This window comes from Bombyx mori, chromosome 19, assembly GCF_030269925.1.
Source record: "Bombyx mori chromosome 19, ASM3026992v2".
Classification (NCBI taxonomy): domain Eukaryota; kingdom Metazoa; phylum Arthropoda; class Insecta; order Lepidoptera; family Bombycidae; genus Bombyx; species Bombyx mori.
In genome coordinates, this window is record NC_085125.1 from 10,599,968 (window position 1) to 10,624,379 (window position 24,412).

Sequence of the window (24,412 nt, forward strand, 5' to 3'; positions counted from 1 at the left end):
AGAGCCAGACAGATTTTATAGACATTGGCTGTGAATTTAAGGAATGTATGCAGCGCGAAATTTGATAAGAGTATATACTGATGGTATAAATCAATTAAATAATCTTTATCCTATATATTACCTTTATTCCATAATCAAACCATTAACTGAATAAGATAAGTGAACAGGTTTTAGTATAAAATCTATCTCACCTTCCTACCAGACATTAGTTGGATCTACACAATTGAAAACGTAAGTAGTTACTTTTATAGAATATTAAAAAATTAATCTCTAGTATTTGGTTATAATTCACCGTCCTCGTTATGTAAATTTCTGTTTTCAGCCAAAATGAAATTCCTCGTTGCCTTCGCCCTGATCGCCGTGGCTTCGGCCCGTGTCTTTGAACCTATTTCCGTTGGACCGGCACTCGTCGACACCTACGAACCCATCGACACCGAACCCGCCTACGTAGACATCCCTATCACTGACGGTGGTGTAGTGACTGCTCCCGTGAAGCCCACTCCTGTTGTCGTTGGACCTGCTGTTCCCTCCGGTGCCTCTCCTCTTGTGCAGCTCATCGTGAACGTCAACGTTCCCGCTGGTGTTTCTGATGGACCCGCTGAAATCAAGCCCGACCCCGTTATTGTCGCCGAAGAGGCTGAAGAGGGCCCCATTGTCCCTGTCCCTGAGCCCGTCATCGTTGCTCCCATCAACCCCATCCCCGTCGCCCCCGTCATCATTGGCACTCCCATCATTCCCGCTCCCGCCGTCACCCTCCCCGAGGAACTCAACTAAACGAATGTACAAAATTTATTCTCGTTTCGATGAAAATAAAATAAACTAACAATTTTATAATTACATTAATCTGCTCATTTAAAATCCTACCAGGCTTACATCTCTCAGGTCTGAAAATTCTTTCAGTGTTAGTTAGCTCATTTATTGAGGAAGGCTATCGGGGTTTTTTCCCTTTTGAGAGCATCCGCTGCGTGCGCTCCGGAAACGGTAAAATAATGTATGACAAAATTGTTCCCCTTTAAAAGTTCTAAAAAAAAGTCCGTGACAGCATATGTCTATAATTTAAGGTTAAGGCTCACTATAACGTTTTTTATGCTAACCAAATTTGTTCTAAATTAAAGCATTATTTGTGAAGGTGTTTTTGAAGTGAAAACTTCTTTAGAATCGTTGTGATTTCAAACCGGATGCAACGGAAAAAACGACAGGTACAAAACACACACAAATACAAAAATGTGTAGGATGAAGCCAGCAAAGAATGAGACAGAAATATACATACTATTTAATACAGCGCCGTCTGTGAGATTTTTTAATACTAACGTGTGTATGAAAGCTCTTGTAGTGAATTTTAATTTAGGATTATACGTGAAATTAAAATATCAATTCACAGAGGGCGCTACCTTACAATTATTTACTAATGACAAAATTTTACATATACTTAAGACGTTTAGGATAATTGTATTTTAATTTTGGAAGGTTTCACTTCTACCACGTGTGAATTGCACACATTTTGTTTTTTTATATAGATGATATTTAACCTTATATCCAATAAAAAACGTTACAAGTCTTTACAAGAATTAAATTTTAAAGAAATTTTCCCTCACTTATGACTATTTAAGTACCTATGACTATTTTAATGAGTATAAGATATCGCAGCTTTAAAATAACATCGCAGCAAAATAATGATCAAGCGTAATATTGATTTACGTGTGCGGGCCAGTGCGCGGCGGCACAGAAAAATAAGAATAACAAGAAACACCCAAATCACTTCAATGGGCATCAACAATCAACAACTTAGTCTTTGAAAGTTATAGATTTTTTTGAATTTCTCATCCCATCATCAGATCTTGATGATTACAGGACCATTCGGGAAGTCTACCCTTTCGAAAAAAAAAAAGAAAAGACAATTATCGAAATCACCCACGCCACCCTTATCACATAACAGATATTGGCACGAGCCTTCTTTTGGACCTTCTGCTGACTACTGACCCAGCCGGATACAGTGTGTTGATTGACGCTCCGTTTGGATCGTCTGATCATTGCCTTATGCGTGCTGCAATACTACCTCTCGTGGCAGGACTGGTGGTAGGACCTCTTGTGAGTCCGCGCGGGTGGGCACCACCACCCTGTCTATTTCTGCCGTGAAGCAGTAATGCGTTTCGGTTTGAAGGGTGGGGCAGCCGTTGTAACTATACTTAAGACCTTAGAACTTATATCTCAAGGTGGGTGGCGCATTTACGTTCTAGATGTCTATGGGCTCCAGTAACAACTTAACACCAGGTGTGAGCTCTTCCACCCATCTAAGCAATAAAAAAAAAGTCGACGACTGGGTATCGAAAAGTTTGGCAGTTTAAGTCAGCAGATTGGAATGTATAGTGTGAATTTTACGCATCCTACCCATGGGGGCGATTCTACTTTTTCTCTGACGTCTGTGCGGACCGTCTTAAAGTCGTGGTGCTCTAGGGGATGGAATTATTTATTCCCTCTGAGGTGCGCGTCGGGGGTCGCAGCAGACCCTGGTATAATAATGCCAGTGGGGATGCCGCACACCTCAAGTGGTCAGTATATGCGATCGTCAGTTGATCAGTGACCGACAGTACGGTTCCAGTCATGGTCGCTCAGCTGACGATCTTCTTGTATACCTTACTCACAAGTGGGCTGAAACCTTGGAGAGCAAGAGCGAGGCTCTCGCTGTAAGCTTTGATCTCACGAAGACCTTCGACAGGGTCTGGTATAGGACACTTCTATCGAAATTACTATCTTACAGAATCCCCGAGGGACTTTTTGGTTGGTCGGGGCATCATTGTCGTTGTAGAAGGCTGCTGCTCCGATACCATGACCATTAACGCTGGATTTCCACAAGGCTCGGTGCTATCCCTAACACTTTTGATCCTGCATATCAATAACATGCTATTTATTGATGGCATACATTGCTATACGGATGTATGATATATCGGGCATTAGAATCTTTCTCAGAGCGTGGTGCAAGAGAGACGTGAGAGCTTAGAACTTGAATCCAAAGTGAAGAACTCTTTGAGGCGAGTCAACGAGTGGAGTGAATCGAACTTAGTTCAATTCAACCCATTGAAGACATAAGTTTGCGGGTTCACTACGAAGAAGGAGCCCTTTGTCATGGTGCCGCAATTCCGAGGAGTGTCCCTGCAAACTTCCACGAGTACCGGGATACTTGGAGTCGACATTTCGAGCGATGTCCAATTTCGCAGTCACGGGCGGCCAAAATGCGGGGAGTCCTCAACAGAGTGAAGCGGTACTTCACGCATGGACAAAGACTTCTACTTTATAAAGCACATCACATCCAAGGCATCACGTGGAGTACTGCTCCCACCTCTGGGCCGGGGCGCCCAATACTAGCTACTTCTATTTGACTCCATCGCTTGGAACCTCTGGGTCTGCGGAGGGACTTCGTTTCTCTCTTTATTTTGTACCGTATAAGGAATGCTCTGAGGAATTGTTTGAGATGATCCCATCATATCGGTTTTACCATCGCACCGCCCGCCACCGGAGTAGAGTTCATCCATACCACCTGGAGCCACTGCGTTCATCCATTTCCAATCCATCCATCCGTTTCCAAAGATATTTTTTGCCACGTACCATTCGGCTTTGGAATGAGCTCCCCTCCACGGTATTTCCCGAGCGCTATGACATGTCCTTCTTCAAACAAGGCTTGTAGAGAATACTTAATGGTAGGCAGCGGCTTGGCTCTGCCTCTAGTATTGCCGAAGTCCAAGGGCGGTAACCACTCACCACCAGGAGCGTTGTATGCTCGTCTGCCTACAAGGGCAATAAAAAAAAAATACTGCGACATAAGCCAAAACTGGAAGATAATATTCATTACTGTAAGGAAGTTAATTTAAGTTCAAAGAAAATAGCTCAGATTAGGATGGATTTCGGCCCTGATAATGATATCTAAACACTCAAGGGCAATTACAATATAAAACATATACGTTTTATATTGTAATTGCCCTTGAGTGTTAGTAAGTAAACTGTGTAAAGGGTTCTTGCGATAATTTTCAGATATAATGAGTTCCCGATATTACGGTGCTGTTGCAAAAGCTATGATGACAGGTGGACTATTTAAAAAAATTCATAACAGAACGATGCCGGCCGGATATTTTAGCCAAATACGTCGTTAAAATGTTTATTTAATTAATATCATGCAACAGATCGGAACATAGTCAGGCATAGAGTCAATTTTATTGCCTAAAGCACCGATTCCAATGATCTAAAACTAACTAATTAATTGGATTGTATTACCTAAGTTCAGGCCTTTATTACCCAATGAAGAACTGTGTTCATTGGACCACCGCTTGGGACCTCTTCGTTTACACAGAAAATTGCTCATTATCATCAGAAACTAATATCATTGATATTATTTTACTATAAGGAGGTCGCGGGTTCGAATCCCGCCAAGGAAAGATATTTGTATGATAAATATAAATGACTTTTCCAGGGTTATGGATGTATATTAAATATATGTATGTGTATAATAAAAATCTTACATTTATTTCCGTTATACACGTTCCGTTATACAGGTACCAGACCTGTAACACAAGTTCTTTACGAACTTATCACGGAACCAGTTAACGTGGCGTGATTGTTAGTAAATATTTATTATTATTTATTGTTGGTCTACTACTTGAGACTTTGAATTTGAGGTCAAAGTCTCAATTATATCGCGTAACTCCTCTTATTGTACTAGATAATAAGAACGTATAACTGATTCTCGATTAAAATAAGCCACGTTAAGATATCGCTCCCGATTTTAACTATATAATGTTTTGAGGGCTTTTGTATTAATTGCCGGAAGTTATTCTTTCATCGTGAAATTCGTTAATGAATTCGTTTAGCTATTTTCCGACATTGTCGTATCGATACAATCTCATCGGAGAACTTTGAGCCCAGACAATAAATGACTACATTTAAATTGAAATATCAATTATCTGTCAATGAACAAGTTATCTTAATTATACTTTATAAATGTACGTACTAGATCAATGTCTGTACTAGATAGATATCAAAGACGTTCTACTTGTGGTAAGACGTCTTGTGAGTCCGCACGGTTAGGTACCACCACCCTGCCTATTTCTGCCGTGAAGCAGTAATGCGTTACGTTTTGAAGGTAGGGGCAGTCGTTGTACTGTATTTCGAGTAATTGAGACATTAGAACTCATATGTCAAGGTGGGTGACGACATTTGCATTGTAGAAGTCTATAGGCTCCGGAAACCATTTACCACCAGTTGGGCCACGAGCTCGTCCACACATCTAAGCAAAGAAAAGCTAATGGATATGAAAAAAAGGGATTTTAAAAATACAATAAATTGATCTTTGGATTCACTCTTTATTACTAGTGGTTCTGTTACAATTAATTTCAAAGATAAATTACAAGTTTTACATAATAACGAATTTAAATCCCATACGTCATAAGTTATTGATATTGTTATTAATAAAGAGCTTACTTATCTAAACTTTGTTGATGAATGAATTTCATATTTGCCTTAAATGCCACAAATAATCTTCTTTCAACATCTTCGGACGCATCAGACAATATCTTCTTTGCTGTTGTCATTTAATCTCGGCTGTGTTACTGACAAGGAAGACATCGTCAGCATACTTGATATTCGTCAAATAGGCTGACATTATAAAATCGTATACTACTGAGAAAAATAATTAATTAATTCATTTATCCGTGATGCCTAAAACTCTTTGTGAATTTTTGAAGTGAAACTTCTTTATCGGCGTTGGAAAAAAATTTACCGTCACATTTTTCGGTTACGCGTCACATTTTTCCGTTACGCGCCATCTTTTTCTTGCCCCTACCACGGTTGGTTCAGACGAAGAGTACTTTCACTTTCTCCAACGGAGTAGGGATAGCATTAATGTTTCACTTCTTACGTGTGTACACTAGTACACGCACACATTTTTTTTTTTTATCTCATACACAAGCGTTTTATTTTTTATTGCCTTTGTAGGCAGACGCCCACCCGGCCATACGGCCCGCCTGATGGTAAGCGGTCACCGTCGCTCATGGACGTCATCAATGCCAGGGGTAGAGCCAAGCCGCTGCCTACCATTAAGTACTCTCCGCAGTGTTATTTCATTTGACTCTGTACCTTGCGTCTGTTTCTCTCCCAGAATTGTAGTAGCATTATTATTTCTGAGATTTAGGTAAAAAAACGAATTTTTTACTGAATGAATTGATACGACGAAAATCCCGCACAATAATAGCGTGACTTATTTTATTGAAGGCTTATTCGTTCTTATCACTGAATGTTTATTGTATCGAATTATGATATAAAATTTACAATTGAATACTATTTTTGCATACGCTAGATAGTGTACGCAATGTTAGGAGTGTATCATGTTGTGTATTTATTATCCTGAGTGGTAATTATTTTAGCAAGGAAAAACAAGCAACTGACGCAGATTCAGTCTATTGATAGGCTTGATAATAGAAGCCAAAAAAAAGTACCAGCGTCCTATTTAAACATATTGAAACATTCTCTCTAAAAGAACCTACATATTACTTGCAATTGATTCTTTCGGTTCTTGTTTCAAAGTGAGCGTTGGCATTATCTTTGTGAAATTTACGGGCTCCAGTTATTACATAGTAACAAAAAATGTCAACATATAGTCGACGACTGTCTGCAACAAAAACACGGTCTGCCTCTTTTCCAATCACACTGGTGCTTTGCAAACAATCATGGCTAACCCGAGTCATTCTGTAATTCAGTTTTCAACGTTTGCTAACTAAATACCTTTTCTGAACACCGTAAAAACGTGTCTCAAATTGCACTCAATAAAACTTATTACCCGCCATTGATGATAATACTTCATTAAATCCAGTGGCACTAAATTGGATAACGAAATTGTCATGTACGCACTCAATGTGACATCACCATGCTATAATAACATCGATAATAGTGGACGATTAGTTATTTATAAAATAATTTAAAGCTTCACGTAAAATTCATTCATTTTCTTTAATTCAATTCAGTTTTTTAATACAAATTCTCAGTATTTTACTGTCTTCGCTTTCGTGTAATTTTAATTTATCGAAAAGCTGTCAAGGGCGATTGTTAATAAAAGAGATGAAGGATAACAAACGGTTTCTTAATTTCAAAAAAACCTGATCATATTCTGGAAACTTCCATTGTTTTATTTTGTTAAGAGAACCAAGGGACACGAGAGTAATTAAATTTCACAAAAAAATTAAATGGATCAATACAACAACAAAACCATACAGATGGTTCCACACAATCACAGCTATAAAAAAACTTGATCTGAATAAGGGAGCTGGTTCGGATGGCCTTCCTGCAGTATTTGTTTCTAGATGCGCTACAGTACTTGCTCGTGCGGGTGGGAATACGGCGAATTTCTCCTGTGGAAAAAAAAAACAGTACTTGCTCACCCGTTGCGTCTTATATACAACAAACCGTTAATAACCGGTGTTTTCCCAAGCGATTGGAATCTGGCGTTGACTGTTCCTGTGCCTAAGGACGGCCCGAAGGATCTTATCAGGAACTACCGACCTATTTCAATTCTTGCTGTATTCGCAAAGACTTTTGAGCAACTTCTCCACCCGATTTTGGCTTGGCATTTCAAAAATCTAATCAGCCCTCATCAACATGGTTTCACGAAGTCTAGATCTTCGTCAACAAACTTGACATCTCTCATTAACGAAATTGCTGTTGAGGTCGACAGGCGCTCGACTGTTGATGCTGTGTACACCGATTTTAGCGTTTGATCGCGTGAATCACAGAATCATTTTGCAGAAGCTCTTTGATAACGGCGCCGCTGAGCCATTGCTGAGCTGGTGTTCATCGTATCTCTCAGCCCGGCAACCAATGGTCGTAGCGTCGGGTTTTTTTTCTGACCCTTTCTCGACACCCTCTAGCGTGCCACAGGGATCCCATCTCGGTTCTCTATTTTTTAATATATTTATAAATGACATTGGTGATTGCTTTCACCATTGCAGACATTATCTGTTTGCGGATGATTTGAAAATTTTCAGGATTGTCAATTGTGCGTCGGATTTAATATTCCTGCAGAACGACATTGACCGCCTGGTTTCATGGTGTTCACGCAACAATATGGACCTCCGGCCAAATGCTATTCAATTCATTTTTCCAGAAGAAAAACTAGAACTTACTACAACTAGGTACACTATAAACCATAACATCATAAAAGAGGTCGATAGTATTAGGGATCTCGGTGTAGAAGTCGACAAAGTATTAAGATTTCACGTCTATATTGAAAAGATCTTTTCGAAGGCATTCAAGTCCCTCGGATTTGTTTTGCGGAACAGCAGGGACTTTAGTAGACCGGAAACAAAAATATTACTTTACAACTCTTACGTTCGTAGCACCTTGGAGTACTGGTGTCACTTGGAACCCTTTTTACGACGTGTACAAAAAGAATTTAGAGAGGGTCCAGAAGCGTTTTCTATGGCACCTTTTTTTCTCCTGCAATGTTGCTAGAACCATTCAGAGCTACCCGGCGAGGTTGAAGTATTTCCACGTGAGCTCTCTTTCGGAGCGGAGAAGCACTCTCGGTCTATTGTTCCTGCATAAACTTGTTAACGGAGAATACGATGCCCCTGATCTCTTATCTCTTCTGAACTTTAATGTGCCGCTGACGTCGACAAGGGCTTCGAAGTTGATGGTGTTCAGGGTTCCCAGATACTACATCATCCTTGGTAAGAACGCGCCTCTCAGCAGACTAGTTGAGGAATTAAATAATTTGCATAACAAGTATTCTCTGGACGTTTTTGCTGGCACTGTTGACAGTTTTAGACGAGAAGTCTACAACCTTGCTCGATGAGCTTTTTCAATTATCTAATAGCGTATTTGGTAGTAAATATGTAATAATATAAAGTCTTCATGTAATGTTATATTATCGCTATATATATCGCGTCGTCGCTATATATAAATATATATAGTTTTTGTTTTTTTATACAACGAACCGCTTTATTTTTCAATGTCGGTACCTGTAATTGTGTTAGCATTTAGTGTGAAATCAATGCATATGATACCTGTAATGTTCTGTGCTGATGTGTAACATGTTGGTACCCAATATATAAAAAAACTCTTACGAGTCCAATTTAGGGAATAACTCAACGGACTTAATAATCATCAGAAAGACATGAGGAAGTAAACAATTATAAAAAAAAAAATTGTTGTCTAAAATATCTCTCTCCCTACACACACTAATACAATTTGTTTTAAAATTTTTACTATTACTTAAAATTATACAGGTAACAAACGACATGAAAATGTATGTTAGATAAAATATGATGATAATGATAGTCCAGTTAATAGAACCGAACATTCCAGAAAACTTTAAAACTATGGCAGTGATCGGAAAGTCAAGATATTTTGTATGGTAGGTACTTCTTTTTTCTCTTTTCCGGCGTGGTTGTGGGCACACAGTCTAAGAAGCACTTACCAAAGGCAGACCAAAGTCCCTTTTGAAGTTTTAATTCACGAAATCGGCAATAAACATACGTCACAAGTACTACACCTTGTAAAATTGCTTTTAATTGACCAATTCGGAAGATTATTTCATAAACTGACTTAATCTATGACTCCAACACTAATATTAAACGATAAAAAAATGTATAAAACATCTGCATCTACAACTAAATTTCATTCTTTGTTTGGAAGAGCAATCGCGAAGGTAAGCTGAAAAGTTTTATGTTGTGATTCGGTTTTGATCTGAGAAACGATTGCTAAATAAATCTATTTCCAACAGCAAAGATGAAATTCCTGATCACTGTCGCTACCATAGTCGCCATGGCTTCCGCCGTGCCTGCCAACCGCGGCCTGGTGACGCCTGGCTTGGGCGGCCCTGTTCCCATCCTACACGAGCCTATCGACGTCGAACCTGCAATCATCAACGAATTCGAGCCAATCGACAACGGACCCGCTATCGTCGACTTCCCCGTTCCTCCTTCCCCAGTCGTCATTGGTCCCATCGCCCCCGGCCAGGCTTCTCCCCTAGTTCAGATTATTGTTAATGTAAACCAAGCATTAACTCCCTCTCCCGTCGAAATAAATCCCGAGCCAGTGATCGTTGATGAGGAAAGCGAAATCAAACCTGATCCCGTAATCGTTGTTGATGGTCCTGAAGTTACGCCCGTAATCATTGCTGATCCCGCCATTGTTCTTCCTGAGCCCGTGATTGTGGCTCCTATTGAACCTACGCCTGTGTCACCCGTCATCATCGGTGCCCCCGACCTTCCCAACCCCCAATGAGTACTAGATAATATGACAACTGATATTGTTAAAATTTTAAGTAATTAATACAAAACAATTCATAAATATTCTTCACACATTTATTCTTAAAGATTAATTTCGGTTAATAAAGATCTGTTATAAAAAAATATAGTTTCAATTCATCATTGCAGTAGGCAGCGGCTTGGCTCTGCTCCTGGCATTGCTGAAGTCCATGGGCGACGGTAACCACTTACCATCAGGTGGTCCGTACGCTCGTCTGCCTATAAAGGCAATAAAAAAAAAATCTTACAGATAGAAATATTTCGTGCGTACCGGCTTCGATTCGTGAAGTGAGTAACTTTGTGAAGGATATTCAGCATACGGATCTTCAAAAATAGCGTAAATTCATTCTATAAACTCACATTGAATTTAAATTAAATTATAATACTTAAATTTTGAATCCTCAACAGTTTTATGTAGTTTTTAAATCTTTCAATTGCTCAGTGGTCATTGTCACTGACTGCCTGGAAATCTGCAACTGCAGGGACACATTGATGTCGCTATATACCGCTCAAGGATCCTCTTAAACCTCCTTTGAAAAAACCATGTCATAATACTTTTTAGCGCAAGGAGGAAACTTCGGGGTATTTTCTTACTCCAAAGCCAGATAATAAGTGACATAAAAGATCTCTGGGAACAACTCACTCTGGATGAGCGTAGTGCTTCCGTTAGTATGAATAAATTTTGCTCCAACGACGAGTTTTGCGTTGGTAAAAAGAGATGACAGACTCATTTCAAGCTTACTCTCTTACTATTAGGCTTACTCTCCACGAAACACACTGTCTGCCACGTTGGCCTAAAGACCTTGGCCGCCTAACTAGAACGGGTGAGCAAACTCGAGGGCTCAACTAAGAGGCGAGGGGTTGTAAGCATGCATTCCAGCCCCCTTAGCTTCGCTAACAGCTCAAGGGCAGCTGCTTTCCAAGTGCATTTACATACTACGAGATCGGAATCGCGACCCAACGAAGAATTCAGCGAGTTGTTAGTGTAGGAGGACGCTGGATTTTGAGTGTTAAGGGATTGCAATCGACTCGACTGCAATAATGGTTAATAGTGGTTTCTAATAGTGATGGTTAATAGATGTGTTTCGAAGTATTGTAAGCTCATTTGGGCTGTATTGGCAGCGGCTTCGGTGTGCCCCTGGTATTGCTGACGTCTATGAGCAACGAAAACCACACACCATCAGTTTGACTATATACTCGTCATCCTACAAGTGTATAAAAAGGTGCAATGGTCCCCGAAGCAGTCACTTATTCCGGTGGAATCACCGTTAAACAATATAGTTGAGATTACGACATCGTTTGAAAGGCAGCTTTCAAAATCATTAGCCACGTACTCGAACCAGTAATCTTTTTTTATGATTGAAGGATTACTGGTGGCCCGGAGGCCTTTCTAGTTCCACAAGGACAGGTAAGCAAGCAAAGGCTGAGCCAGGAGGGGTGGGATTTGCTAACAGCTGCTCGAGCGCCCCCGAAGGAAACCTAACAACTCAAGAGTAACTGCTTCGCGAATAAATCTACTAAGGGATCGGAATCGCGACCCGCTGAGAAGATCCGGCGAGAAACTCAGCGGCCGATGCATGGGTTAGGTTGCACGTCGACCTCTTTGTCGAGTTCGACGAGTACGGTTACCGGGGACCCTAAGCCTGCTCCTAGTGTTAGAGCTGAAGGCGTCTAATGCAAAGATCCGAGGGTTAACATTGCGCTCTGGAGCTTACTCGCGATTAGGGACTTGTTTCTACTCGAGTAGGAAACGGTTGTGTCGTCAGCGAATAAACTAAATAGGAGCGAAGAGAGAACGGAGCCTTGCGGGACTCCAGCCGTGAGTGGTTGCGGGGAGGAGCGGGCCCCTTCTACTCGATATCGAAAAGAGCGGTTCGACAAGAAGTCCCGTATGATGAGTACGAGGCTCCCGTGTAGAACGGTTTTGGTCGGTTAAGGCCAGTAATCTCTCAAGACCGATGTAACCTGAACCGATAAATACAATATATAAAAAAGTTTGACATATCCATGGAACAGGATTTCATCTCGATGACTACATTTACCTCTCAAATAAATAAGTAAACGATTGAAATTTTTGAACGTTTGTTTACTTGTATCGACTATTAACGCACTAAATTATTGGAGGTTCAATCTTGCAAATTCTTTTGAATTTTCAGTGGTCTAGTACACAACTGAAAGTTATTATTATGCATTTAGGTGATCAGCTAGCCTATGTTTTCATCAGCATACGCAAATCGGATAGCTTTCCATGACTTCTCATGCTACCGTACTTTCTGCTACCTGCATGCTACCGTACAACTGATGATTTCAATTAAACAAACTTATTTGCGAAGCCAAATGTACGAATTAAAATAGATAAAATTAAATAAAAATACACAAATAAAACATTTTTTTTATTGCCTTTGTATGCAGACGAGCATAAGGCCCACTTGATGGTAAGTGGTCACCGTCGCTCATGGACGTCAGCAATGCCAGGGGCAGAGCCAAGCCGCTGCCTACTAGGCTGCACTAAAAGTATCGGGAATGGAATATTTCCACTGTTCCTGTTATATTAAAATCTTTTTAATTGAAAACTCCTTGGTTTTAAAAATCGAATACCATTTATTTATTTAAAAAAAGATTCTCGGTCTTGTCACGGGGTTTTGTCAAACTTGTTAAGTCGTTGAGAAAATGGAATTGACTCGAGAAAATTCAAGAGTGATGATTTATTATGACTTTCGAAGTGGTTTAACACAAAAACAGTGTGTTGACCGGATGATTTCTGCATTTGGTGATGAAGCCCCATCCAAAACCACAATTTATCGCTGGTTTGCTGAGTTTCAACGTGGACGTGTCAAGCTCAGTGATGATCCCCGTCAAGGTCGTCCAAAAACTGCAGTCACCCAAGAAAACGTTGATGCTGTGCGTAAGCTGATTGAGGAAGATCGACATGTGACATACCGCGAAATTCAGGCAACTTTAGACATTGGCATGAGTCAAATACAAATAATCTTGCATGAACAATTAGGTGTAAAAAAGTTGTTTTCCCGATGGATACCGCATTCGCTCTGTGAAGAGCAAAAAGCGGCTCGCGTTACTTGGTGCGTCAGAACTCTCGAAAGATTCCACGCAGGATCCTCAAATGCTGTATACAACATTGTATCAGGTGACGAATCCTGGATATACGCGTACGAACCCGAAACAAAAAAACCAGTCACGAGTTTGGGTGTTCGAAAATGAGTTAAAGCCAACAAAAATTGTTCGTTCACGGAGTGTTGCAAAAAAAAAGGTGGCCATGTTTGTCTCCAAAACCGGCCATGTTACGACTATTCCTCTTGAGGGACAAAGAACGGTTAATGCAGAATGGTATGCTAGCATTTATTTGCCACAGGTCGTTTCTGATCTCCGTAAAGAGAACTGCAACCGCCGCATCATCCTCCATCACGACAATGCGAGTTCTCACACCGCGCACAGAACAAAAGAGTTTTTAGAGCAAGAAAACATAGAATTATTAGACCATCCGCCGTACAGCCCCGACCTAAGCCCTAATGATTTCTACACTTTCCCTAAAATAAAGAATAAATTGCGTGGACAGAGATTTTCATCACCTGAAGAAGCTGTGGACGCCTACAAAACGGCCATTTTGGAGACCCCAACTTCCGAATGGAATGGTTGCTTCAATGATTGGTTCCATCGTATGGAAAAATGTGTCAAATTTCGCGGAGAATACTTCGAAAAGCAATAAATACATTTTTAAATAGAAATGTTGTGTCACTTCGTTAATTCCCGAAATTTTCAGTGCCGCCCTCGTACCATTAAGTACTCTCCGCAAGCCTCGTTTGAAGAAGGACATGTCATAGCGCTCGGAAAACACTGTGGAGGGGAGTTCATTCCAAAGCCGGATGGTACGTGGCAAAAAAGATCTTTTTAAACGCACTGTCGATGAACGCAGTGGTTCCAGATAATATGGATGAACTCTGCTCCGATGACGGGAGGTGCGATGATAAAAAGGAGATGAGGGGATCATCTCGAATAATTCCTCAGAGCATTCCCCATGGACCATACGGTATAAAACACAGAGAGAACCGAAGTCCCTCCAGAGACCCAGAGGTTTCAAGCGATCCGCGAGAGCGGGACTATCGACCATCCGAACAGCCCATTTCTGTATGGAGTCAAACAGAAGTAGCTAGTATTTGGGAGCCCCGGCCCAGAGGTGAGAGCAGTACTCCACGCGAGGCCGGACCTGCGGTTTATAAAGCGCAAGTCTCTGCCCAGGCGTGAAATACCGCTTCGCTCTGTTGAGGACTCCCAACATTTTAGAGGCCAATTTGGCTTTACCTTCCAAATGACTCCGAAATTGGACACCGCTGGAAATATCGATCCCCAGAATCCCGATACTCGCGGAAAGCTGCAGAGATGCTCCTTGAAATACCGGCGCCATGACAAAAGAGTCCTTCTTTGCAGTGAACGCGCAAACCTGTGTCTTCAATGGGTTGAACTAAACTGAATTCAGTTCACGTTCAGCGTGTATTAAAATAATTATAACTTAACAAGAAATCCCGGTTTGGGTAAAGGCCACCTCCAAAGACGTGTTTTAAGAATCTAGACCCTAGATATTCCGGGTGAGTTTCCAATGTAACAAAACATAAAAGTATTGTGTTCTTCTATTTTGTTACCCTGTCGTCTAACTTCCGAAAGTTCCATGATATCATAGTTAATTTTATTGAAACATTCTTCTAGATCTAATACTCGTAGTCGGTTGTATGATGACAGACAGGGTTCTAACATTGTAAGTTATAATTTTTAATTAGCGATTATGCTTTGTGAGATTTTTCGAGGATTTTAAAGTTTGAGATTTGTAACTTTGGAGGGTTTTCTACGTAATCTTCCACGGTGACCAGCCGGGTTGGAAGATTTTTTGTCTTTTTTATTGAAGTTTGTTTATTTGTGGCATCGCTCAACACGAATGCACCGGACGTCTTATCCGTTAGGCCACGACGCATGCTTGGTTCTATAACTTTTCCGTGGCACTATTTGACCTTGTGACCTTGATTTTTGAGTCAGACTGTCCTTGTTTATTCGTTTGTGGTTTATTTACTAGATTATGGATATTTTCGGGAGACATTGAGAGATTTCTCTTATTTGTTATATTCTTGTCTTTATCTATGTAGTATTTATTATAAGTTTATCGTATTTTATTATGACAGTGTTTCCTTTTTCTCTTTCATTCTTTAGTTGCTTTTGTAATTATTTTCTTTTATTTAATATGTCCCGTGGTTAATCTTCCTTTGTGTAGTATGTTATGTCTTTTAGTGCATTTTTTTGTTTACATATTTCGTTTTTCAATCCTAAATTAAAAAAGTGACAAGAATTGGTCTTTCTCCTTTTTTTTCAATTCTCTTTATTTCTTGTACTAGCGACCCGCCCTTGCTTCGTTTCGGAAACATTAAAACACACATGAAACCAAAAAAAAAAAAAAAAAAAGTTTTTTGGCGCGTAAACGTGAAAAAATTAAGGCGCACTGAATTTTAAAATTTGTTTTAAATATTTTTAACATAGTAATTTAGTGTATTGTTTTGTAAAATAATTTCATAGTATATGGTGGATAAGTTTGTATAAATAATTCGCTATGAGGAGAAGCGGGAAAAGGAAAAAAAAGAGGAAGGAAGATGAGAGCGAAACGGACGAAGGAGAAGAAAATTGTTTCTTTTCCAATACTTCGGACTCAGAAAGTTTTACACCAGAAATTGATCCGTATAAACCTTTTCAGGTTGAAAATTATCACAGGAAGTATCCGGATAATTCCAACAAAAATGAATTTATCGTATTTCTTTCTCATATAGTTGATGATCGCACATTCACTGACAAAGACCGCATGTATCTTTCTCAATGTATTCGCAAACACGGCGTCTCAGGTGTTTTACATTTGAGAACAATCAATAAATTTAAAGTTGGTATTACTTTTGACCTGGCCAATAACGCAAATGTTTTCTTGCAAAATAAGAAGCTATTAGACGAGCTTCGGTTAAAAGCAAGCATACCGGCCTCTGATACTGAAATTACTGGAGTGTTAACTTCAGTACCAGTAGGATTATCAAATAAAAAAATTTCAGCTTTAATAGGTAGCTCTCGAAATATTATTCAGGTTCGTAGGTTTATGCGTAGGGTCAAGAATGACAACGGGTTAGTTACATTTCAACCAACACAGACAGTGGCAGTGACATTTGCTTCTACACAACTCCCACAGTACGTATACTTGGATTCTTGGCGACATGAGGTATCTCAGTATATTCCCCAAGTAAAACAATGTCTAAGATGTTTGAAGTATGGTCACATAGCTAAATATTGTAAAAATGCAGAAGTATGCTCAATATGCACGGAAAACCATAGCTTTAAATCATGCACAGTGGCAACAATCAATGCCAAATGCGTAAACTGTGGTGGGAACCACGTCGCCATCTCATCTCAATGTCCTATTAAAAAGAAGAAAGTAGAAGAAAATAAAATAAAGTCTAAAACTGTTACCTATGCAAATATATTTGACGAAAAATCTTTTCCACAACTTACGAACAGACATATAGAAACTCAATTACAAAACTTAACTAAGTCCGAAATTTTTATGAATCTTTTAACCAAATCAATTCTTAAAGTAATTAATGACCAAAAAAATGATATACCAATTAACACTGGTTCCATACGTAACATCCTGCTTGAAACTTTCAGTCAAAAAACCTTATTTCCTTCTTAATGGATCATTTGAATATATTACAATGGAACTCACAAAGTATTCTTTGCAATAGATTATATTTAACACATTTCTTATACGAGCAAGATATTCATTTAGCAATTATATGTGAAACTTGGCTTCGTCCAGAAACCATTTTCAAAATTAAAGGTTTTAACGTTGTTAGACATGATTCAGGCAATAAGCACAATGGAGTGGCCATTTTAATCAAAGATACTATTCAGTACAAGCATTTGCCAACTTTTTCAGACAATGGTCTCCAAAACATATGTGTGACAATTTTTCTTAATAATAAAGAATTAAGTTTAATTAGTTGTTACTGTCCTACTTATAGTTATCCCAGATTCGATAAAACTAAATTAGATAATCTCATAAAATCTATTCCACATCCTTTTATTTTGGCCGGTGATTTCAATGCTCACAATACATCTTGGGGTTGTAATTCAACATCACGTCGTGGTAGAGAGATTTTAGACGTCATCAATGATAATTGTCTAGTTCTGTTGAATGATGGGCAGGTTACTACTGTTGGATCTTCATCATGGCGTCCAAATGCATTAGACCTTACAATAGTTTCTCCAGAACTTGCCATGTCTTGTGAATGGTCTGTACATAACGATCCTCTCGGCAGCTATCATCTTCCAGTATTAATTAAATTCCATTTAACAACTGCAACTGATATCCACAAAACACTTCATACAACTCTTCCTGTTTATCCAAATTACAAATGTGTCGATTGGAATTCTTATAAAAATCGTGTAGATGTTGGTCTCCAAAAAATAAATTTCAGCCAATATTCATCTTTAGAAAGTTACGATATATTCTGTAAATTATTGGTCGATTCAGCTCAGGCTTGTAGTGGCGTTTCTCGTAGTAAACAAAATATATCATCTCGTAAAGGTCGTATTCCACGACCTAGACTACCTTGGTGGAATTTGAAATGCTTTGATGCTGTTGTAAAATCTAAAGAGGCATATGTGAAGTTTAAAAATTGTCCATCACAAGAAAATTATATAAACTTTAAAAAACAACAAGCTTTTAAAAAACTTACATTAAAAATAGAAAAACATAACAGTTGGGTCCGTCTTTGTGAATCATTCAATCGCTCAACACCATTGTCTTTGATCTGGAAACATATGAGGAAATTTGGTAAAATTTATAATTCAAAAGGAGAGCAAGATGGTTGGGTTTTGGAGTTTCTTGAAAAATACAGTTCTGTTTATCAAAATCAGCTACAAATTGAAAATGTTTTGTCAATTAATAACAACAGTTTTTTATGTGATTCTTTTACTATCCAAGAGTTGAAATCTGCAATCGCTTCTCGCAAAGATACAGCATTCGGTTTTGATGGTATTCCATACATTTTGTTTAAGAATCTCAGTGATTCTGCTCTGAGAAAAATATTGTTGATTTTGAATGAATTGTGGTTAAATATTGAAATCCCAACAGACTGGAAAATTGATATTTTAGTACCTGTATTAAAACCTCAAAAACCTAAATACAATGCTAATTCTTATCGCCCAATAACTCTCACTTCATGCGTGGGTAAACTTTTTGAACAGTTGTTAAAACAAAGATTGGAATTTTTTGTTGAAAAATATAATTTAATATCTGACAATCAGTATGGTTTTCGTAAAGGTAAATCTGCACATGAAAGCTTCTGTCAATTGCATTTAGATATTTGTAATAGTGTTGTAAATAGAGATTGTCTTGTTGCTGTATTTTTTGATATTTCTGGAGCATTTAACAGTGTTGATATTGATGTCCTCTTCAAAGAACTGTGTGGTTTAGGTGTACCTGTAAAAATTGTAAATTGGGTTCATAATTTCTTACTAAATAGAAAGGTTTATGCTAAATATAATGGTAAAATTTATGGTCCTATGTCTTCTTCAACAGGTGTTTGTCAAGGAGGAATATTGTCACCCCTGTTATTTCTTTTGTATATACACAGATTAAATGAAATATTAGGCACTAATATAAAAAACTTACAGTTTGCAGATGATTTAGTAATATACGCTAGTGGGAAAAATATCCAGCAAATGATTGCTGATATAAATTTAGCTCTAACAAAGTTACATGAATATTTTAGTTACTTAAAACTTGAAGTTAATGCGGCCAAATCAAAAGTTTTGGTTTTTGGTAAACATTCTTCTATTCCTCCTGTAGTATACAACAACTTACCATTGGTTCTGTCATTAGAGGCTAAGTTTCTTGGTGTTTTATTCACCACTTCATTATCCTGGAATCAATATGTAGAATTAATTATTGCAAGAGCCAATAGAGCTTTGAATATATTAAAGAGTTTGTCAAAAATCAGTTGGGGAGCAGACCCTAAAATACTGCTGATGTTGTACAAATCATTGGTCAGAAGTCATTTTGAATATGGTTTTTTGTGTTTTGGTTCAGTCCATAAACTTGTTGATAAACTTGATAAAATACAAAACAATGCCTTACGCTTAATTACTGGTGCATTTAAAACCACACCTATTAATGCAATGCAATTAGAGTGTAATTTACCACCAATCAAAATCAGATTAGAACATCTAAAAGAAAGATTCATTTTAAAAATATATACAAATAAAAACAATACATTACTTAATTATTTGTCATCTGCTTCTTCCACTTTCTTCAATAAATGTCCATTTGTTCTTGAAAATATATCTGAGTTTCTTCAATTTCTTCATGATGCACATATTCAGCGAAATGAATCCCATTTTCCTTGTTATCAAGGTGAATTTGAAAGTAAATACCCTGATATAAATATAGTAATAGATTCTGAATTACATAGAAAAGAACAAGTATATGAAAAATTTTTTTCTTGGCGAGATCATAGATTCATTTATACAGATGGGGCTAAAAATGATATATGCACATCTTTTGCTGTTTATGATAGTGTCCTGAAAGATGGACTTGGATATAAACTTGATAACAACTTGAGCATATATTCTGCTGAAGCTGTTGCAGTTCTGTCTGCATTGCAACATATAGATAAGCATAAAAATACTTGTTCAAAGTGGGTTATTGCCACTGATTGTATGAGCCTATTAAAAAGTCTTGAAAATAATGTAAATAAAACAAATGTAAATTATTTAGTGTATAGTATAAAACAACTTTTGTATTATTTGAATGTAGTTTGTCATGTAAATATTGTACTAGTTTGGGTTCCATCCCACATTGGCATATTGGGCAATGAAAAAGCTGACCATTTAGCAACCATGATAACAAATTATAGTGCGGGTTCTGTCCCATATTTTGAAGTTGGAATTCCTTTCACAGATATTCATAGTTGTCTTAAAAAAAGAATGTGTGATAACTGGAAGAAACATTGGGATCATTCTACTCAAGTCTTATCTAAGGGTACTTGGTACAGTCTTTTGAATTCCGAAGTAAATAAAAGACCTTGGTTTTGTAAAGGAGAATATGTAAATAGAAAGTTTTATTCTATTTTATGTCGTTTGAGGTTTGGTCATTGTCGTCTGAATTACCATCTATATCGTATGAGAATGACTCTCAGTGACTTGTGTGATTGTTGTGGAAATGCTGAACAACAATCTATAAACCATATTCTATTTTCTTGCCCATCTTTTAACATTCAGCGCCTTGTGTTAATGGATGAGCTACAGGACGTTTATGGATCTTCAAATTTGGTACCGCGCTGCATACAAGATCTATTGAAGAATGAGTCTACATACCAATATATTTGTAAATTTTTTGTAAATACTGGACTAGAGTTATAATCTAAATTGGTGATCTGAATTTAAAAAAAAAAATTCAATTTGACATATGTCAGTATATTTTCAAGGAAAAGATTACAAGACTTGACGTACCAACTAAGAATAATAAGGACTGAAAACACTCCCGGATTATGAAGAATGAAAATGTAGAAAATGAAATAACGGAAGACAATACATTGTTACTTAAAAACTTAAGACGAATTTTACGAAAGACGAGGCTGTAAGGACTCAGTCCATTGCCTGCTTGCAAGAGCAAAACATTAAAAAAAAAAAAAAAAAAAAAAAAAAAAAAAAAAAAAAAAAAAAAAAAAAAAAAATTATATAAGTGGCCTATGTTCATCAGGGACAATGTCGGCTTCTAATGGAAAAATAATTTTTCAAATCGGTCCAGTAGTTTCGGAGCCTATTCGAAACAAACAAACAAACAAATCTTTCCTCTTTATAATATTAGTATAGATATAGATGTCTCTTCGTTCTATATTTAACTCAAAGTATTTTTTCGTAAATTTAACTAAAATATTTTCCAAGTTTGAGTATGATGTCTCTTTTTCGTTTATTCCGAACAATACAAAGTTTCTTTGTATTGCTTGTTTTTCCAAGAAATAAAGACGTTTCTCTTGATTTTCTACTTTTACACACTATACATACACACATACTTTAATGGTGTAAATCCGTATGGCGCTAAAGTTTTGTTTTTGAAAAGAAGGATTAATTAGTAAACGATACTCATAAATATATTGATATTTATTTAACACATTTAATGATTAATAACAATTATTAATGACACTTGTAAATCTTGTAAATTATATTTCCATGTAAAATCCACATGTAGAAGATGTCATTTGGTTATTTTTTTATATTTTAGAAATGATTAGCAACGATAACTGGTTCCACTCCGACTGGCTCGACGGGACTGATGATGACAGGCTTAGGGGCAACAACGGCGGGGTCAGCCACGACCACGGGGGACACGATGGACACGTCACCGACGAGCACTGGGCTAGGGGCCACAATGGCGGGGTCAGCCACGACCACGGGGGACACGATGGACACGTCACCGACGAGCACTGGGCTAGGGGCCACAATGGCAGGGTCAGCCACGACCACGGGGGACACCAGGGACACGTCACCAACGTGCACTGGGCTAGGGGCCACAATGGCGGGGTCAGCCACGATCACAGGGGCTACACTAGGTCCCTCGGCAACAATTACCGGGCTAGGTACTATGATGGCAGGATCAGCAATGATCACGGGAGAAACAGCAGGCTTTTCTTCAACATTTGATTGTTCAGGTTCGACGCTTTCAACGGGGGTAGCGCTGGCAGCATCGTTGATGTTAATAAGAATGTGGACGAGAGGGGTAAGTTGTCCAGGAACGAGGGGTCCGACGTGGACTGGGGATGGGACGATGGGAGCTTCGACTAGGGCAGGACCGACATCTGGGCTCTCGTAGTGTCCACGTTTGGCCGGCACGGCGGCAGCTACGGCGAACACAGCGGCTACGGTGATCAGGAATTTCATATTTGTTTCTAAAAAATAAAAAATGAACTTGTTAATAAATAAGAATTCACGTTCGGCGAAGAGTTCGACGAGCGAACTAGCCCGTAGATAATAATAACCCACTGAGCTTCTCGTCGAACCTTCAAAGTAGATCGCGATTTCTATCGGGTGGTAGATTCTGCGAAGCATGATTCTTGCTAGAGCCAGTGCTAGCACTTTTTTCAAGTCGAGCCCCATGAGATTACCCACGACAACGTAGCTGGAATAGCTCCTCAGGCTACCAGAGAATAGGTAGGGGATTAAATGAATAATCTCACATACATTTTTCGGCCCTCGCTGTAAATTACCGTATAAAATTAAAGCGTTCTATTTAAGGAAAATATTCGGAAGAAAAATAATTTCGAAGGCACTTGTAATCATTTTATCCACGCCCGCACATATGGTACCGCAATCCTGATTGTCCTCAAGAGTACAACAGAGGTTGAACAGTACTTACCATTTGGAACCCATAGCAACAATAATAAATAAATATATTGTTTAAGTGAGAATGTTACCACTCAATAAATCAGTTCTCAAAAATAATATTAAAAAAAAAAACATTTAAAACAATTTCACAAATTTATAAAATTATTTTCCATACCTGTTTGTTTAGTAGAACAAAGTGAATCATTCCGGCTAGGTATCCCCATTTTATAGGAATGTATTATCATACAAAGACACTAAAATACGCATCGATAAGCTCTTTTGTGTGATGTAATCTCCGCACGGCTAAAAAGGATTATTGTCCGCTGCTGGGGTATAATTGCAATGAGGGCAATAAATGGTTTGGGTAAAGATAAAACGTGTTTCACAAAACGTGACAATATTGAAGACTTATATTGGTGAATTTAATTAAAAACTTCTTGGAATAACTATTTTTTACGTATTAATTTTGTACATCATCTTATTCTAACGCAATATATCTTTAAATGTAATTGATTGGTACGTGCATTGGTATTTGTCCCTGAACTCATTCTAAGTAATTTGACTGATTTTGCCAATTTTTGTTTTTTGCATGCATGGTTAGGATTACAATTGAACCTGGCAGGCAACGCTACCTCAAATAAATAAAAACAATATAAGTTGGTCTAGGAATGGGTGGCCTTTTCACTAAAAACCTCTTCGCAAATATCTACGTGAATGAGTTATTTGTTAAAGGAGTACGGTTATTTTCAATAATCCAATTAAATACTTTCTGTCAGGAAACTCATCTCCGCTACCCTATCTGTGTCTACATTATCAGATTTTGCTAATCTGATTTTAGGAATAATTTACAATGACTATAGAAGTAGTTTTAAGGACAAGATACGCTATCAAGGATTTTGACTTTTCAGCTAAACTTCAGATTGAAGAGTTACAGCGTAATCGTGATAAAGCCACAGGCACAACCATAGTTTTCTCGAAGTTTTTGCAGACTCTGTAGATTGAATCTAGATAATACAGTCCAGTAATCGTTTATCCTTGCAGCATGTATTAATAAAGTTATTTCTTGACTATCCAAGAACACTAAGTCCATGCCAGGCGCTAAGTCTAGGACGGAGAGAGTGGTAAGTCCATGCCATGACGGAACGGAAAGAGTTGTCGTATCCACTTCTTTCAAGACGTGATTTGCCTTGTAATCTCGAGATCGAAATGCTGCAGAAAATAAGCCGCTTCGAATTCGTCGTAACAATTTGAGGACGAACATTGAAATTCTGAAGCGTATCTCATAAATATACAAGTTGTGAATAACATCATCCGGATTATGATTCAGCCGTTTGTTTTCAAGTAAAAAACCTGCAGAGTCTTGATTTTGCGTTCATATTCTTCTGAGTCGGCATCTTCATTTCTGAAAGTCTTTTTTTTATTGCTTTGATGGGTGGACGAGCTCACGGCCCACCTGGTGTTAAGTGGTTACTGGAGCCCATAGACATCTACAACGTAAATGCGCATGCGTCCGGTGCAACACGAATGCACCGCAATTTAGACCACGACGACTTCTAAATGTCTTCATGTCTAATTTGATGACTGTTTCCCATAATCCGTTACACAATTCCTTTCCACGTGTTCAGCAGTCCTGAGTGCTTTAGGCATAGGCATGCTGGTAAGTGATCTTATCAATATTTACCAACGGGCAGGTGATCGAC

General features: G+C 38.3%; 3 protein-coding genes across 5 annotated transcripts; 2 read left to right on the forward strand and 1 right to left on the reverse strand.

Annotated features, from left to right (window-relative positions):
• Positions 1-837, forward strand: LOC101739713 (putative cuticle protein CPH40). Its single transcript, XM_004922374.4, has 2 exons — positions 1-231; positions 323-837. The coding sequence occupies exon 2, from the start codon at positions 328-330 to the stop codon at positions 772-774; it is 447 nt and encodes a 148-aa protein (XP_004922431.1). The 5' UTR covers positions 1-231; positions 323-327; the 3' UTR covers positions 775-837.
• Positions 838-9,654: 8,817 nt separating this feature from the next.
• Positions 9,655-10,394, forward strand: LOC100862778 (putative cuticle protein CPH45). Its single transcript, NM_001257005.1, is given in 2 exon segments — positions 9,655-9,688; positions 9,764-10,394. A coding segment is annotated over 1 exon segment (498 nt). The 5' UTR covers positions 9,655-9,688; positions 9,764-9,768; the 3' UTR covers positions 10,267-10,394.
• Positions 10,395-21,476: 11,082 nt separating this feature from the next.
• On the reverse strand, positions 21,477-23,103 carry LOC101739945 (cytadherence high molecular weight protein 3). 3 transcript variants are annotated; one of them, XM_004922376.5, is made up of 2 exons: positions 22,888-23,103; positions 21,477-22,276 (listed from the first exon to the last, which is right to left on the reverse strand). In XM_004922376.5, the coding sequence occupies exons 1-2, from the start codon at positions 22,955-22,957 to the stop codon at positions 21,609-21,611; spliced, it is 738 nt and encodes a 245-aa protein (XP_004922433.1). In that variant the 5' UTR covers positions 22,958-23,103; the 3' UTR covers positions 21,477-21,608. The 3 variants fall into 3 exon arrangements, with proteins under 3 accessions (XP_004922433.1, XP_062530048.1, XP_062530049.1); XM_062674064.1 differs by having other exon boundaries at positions 22,744-22,906; XM_062674065.1 differs by lacking the exon at positions 22,888-23,103 and adding an exon at positions 22,569-22,705.
• Between the last annotated feature and the right edge of the window lie 1,309 nt (positions 23,104-24,412).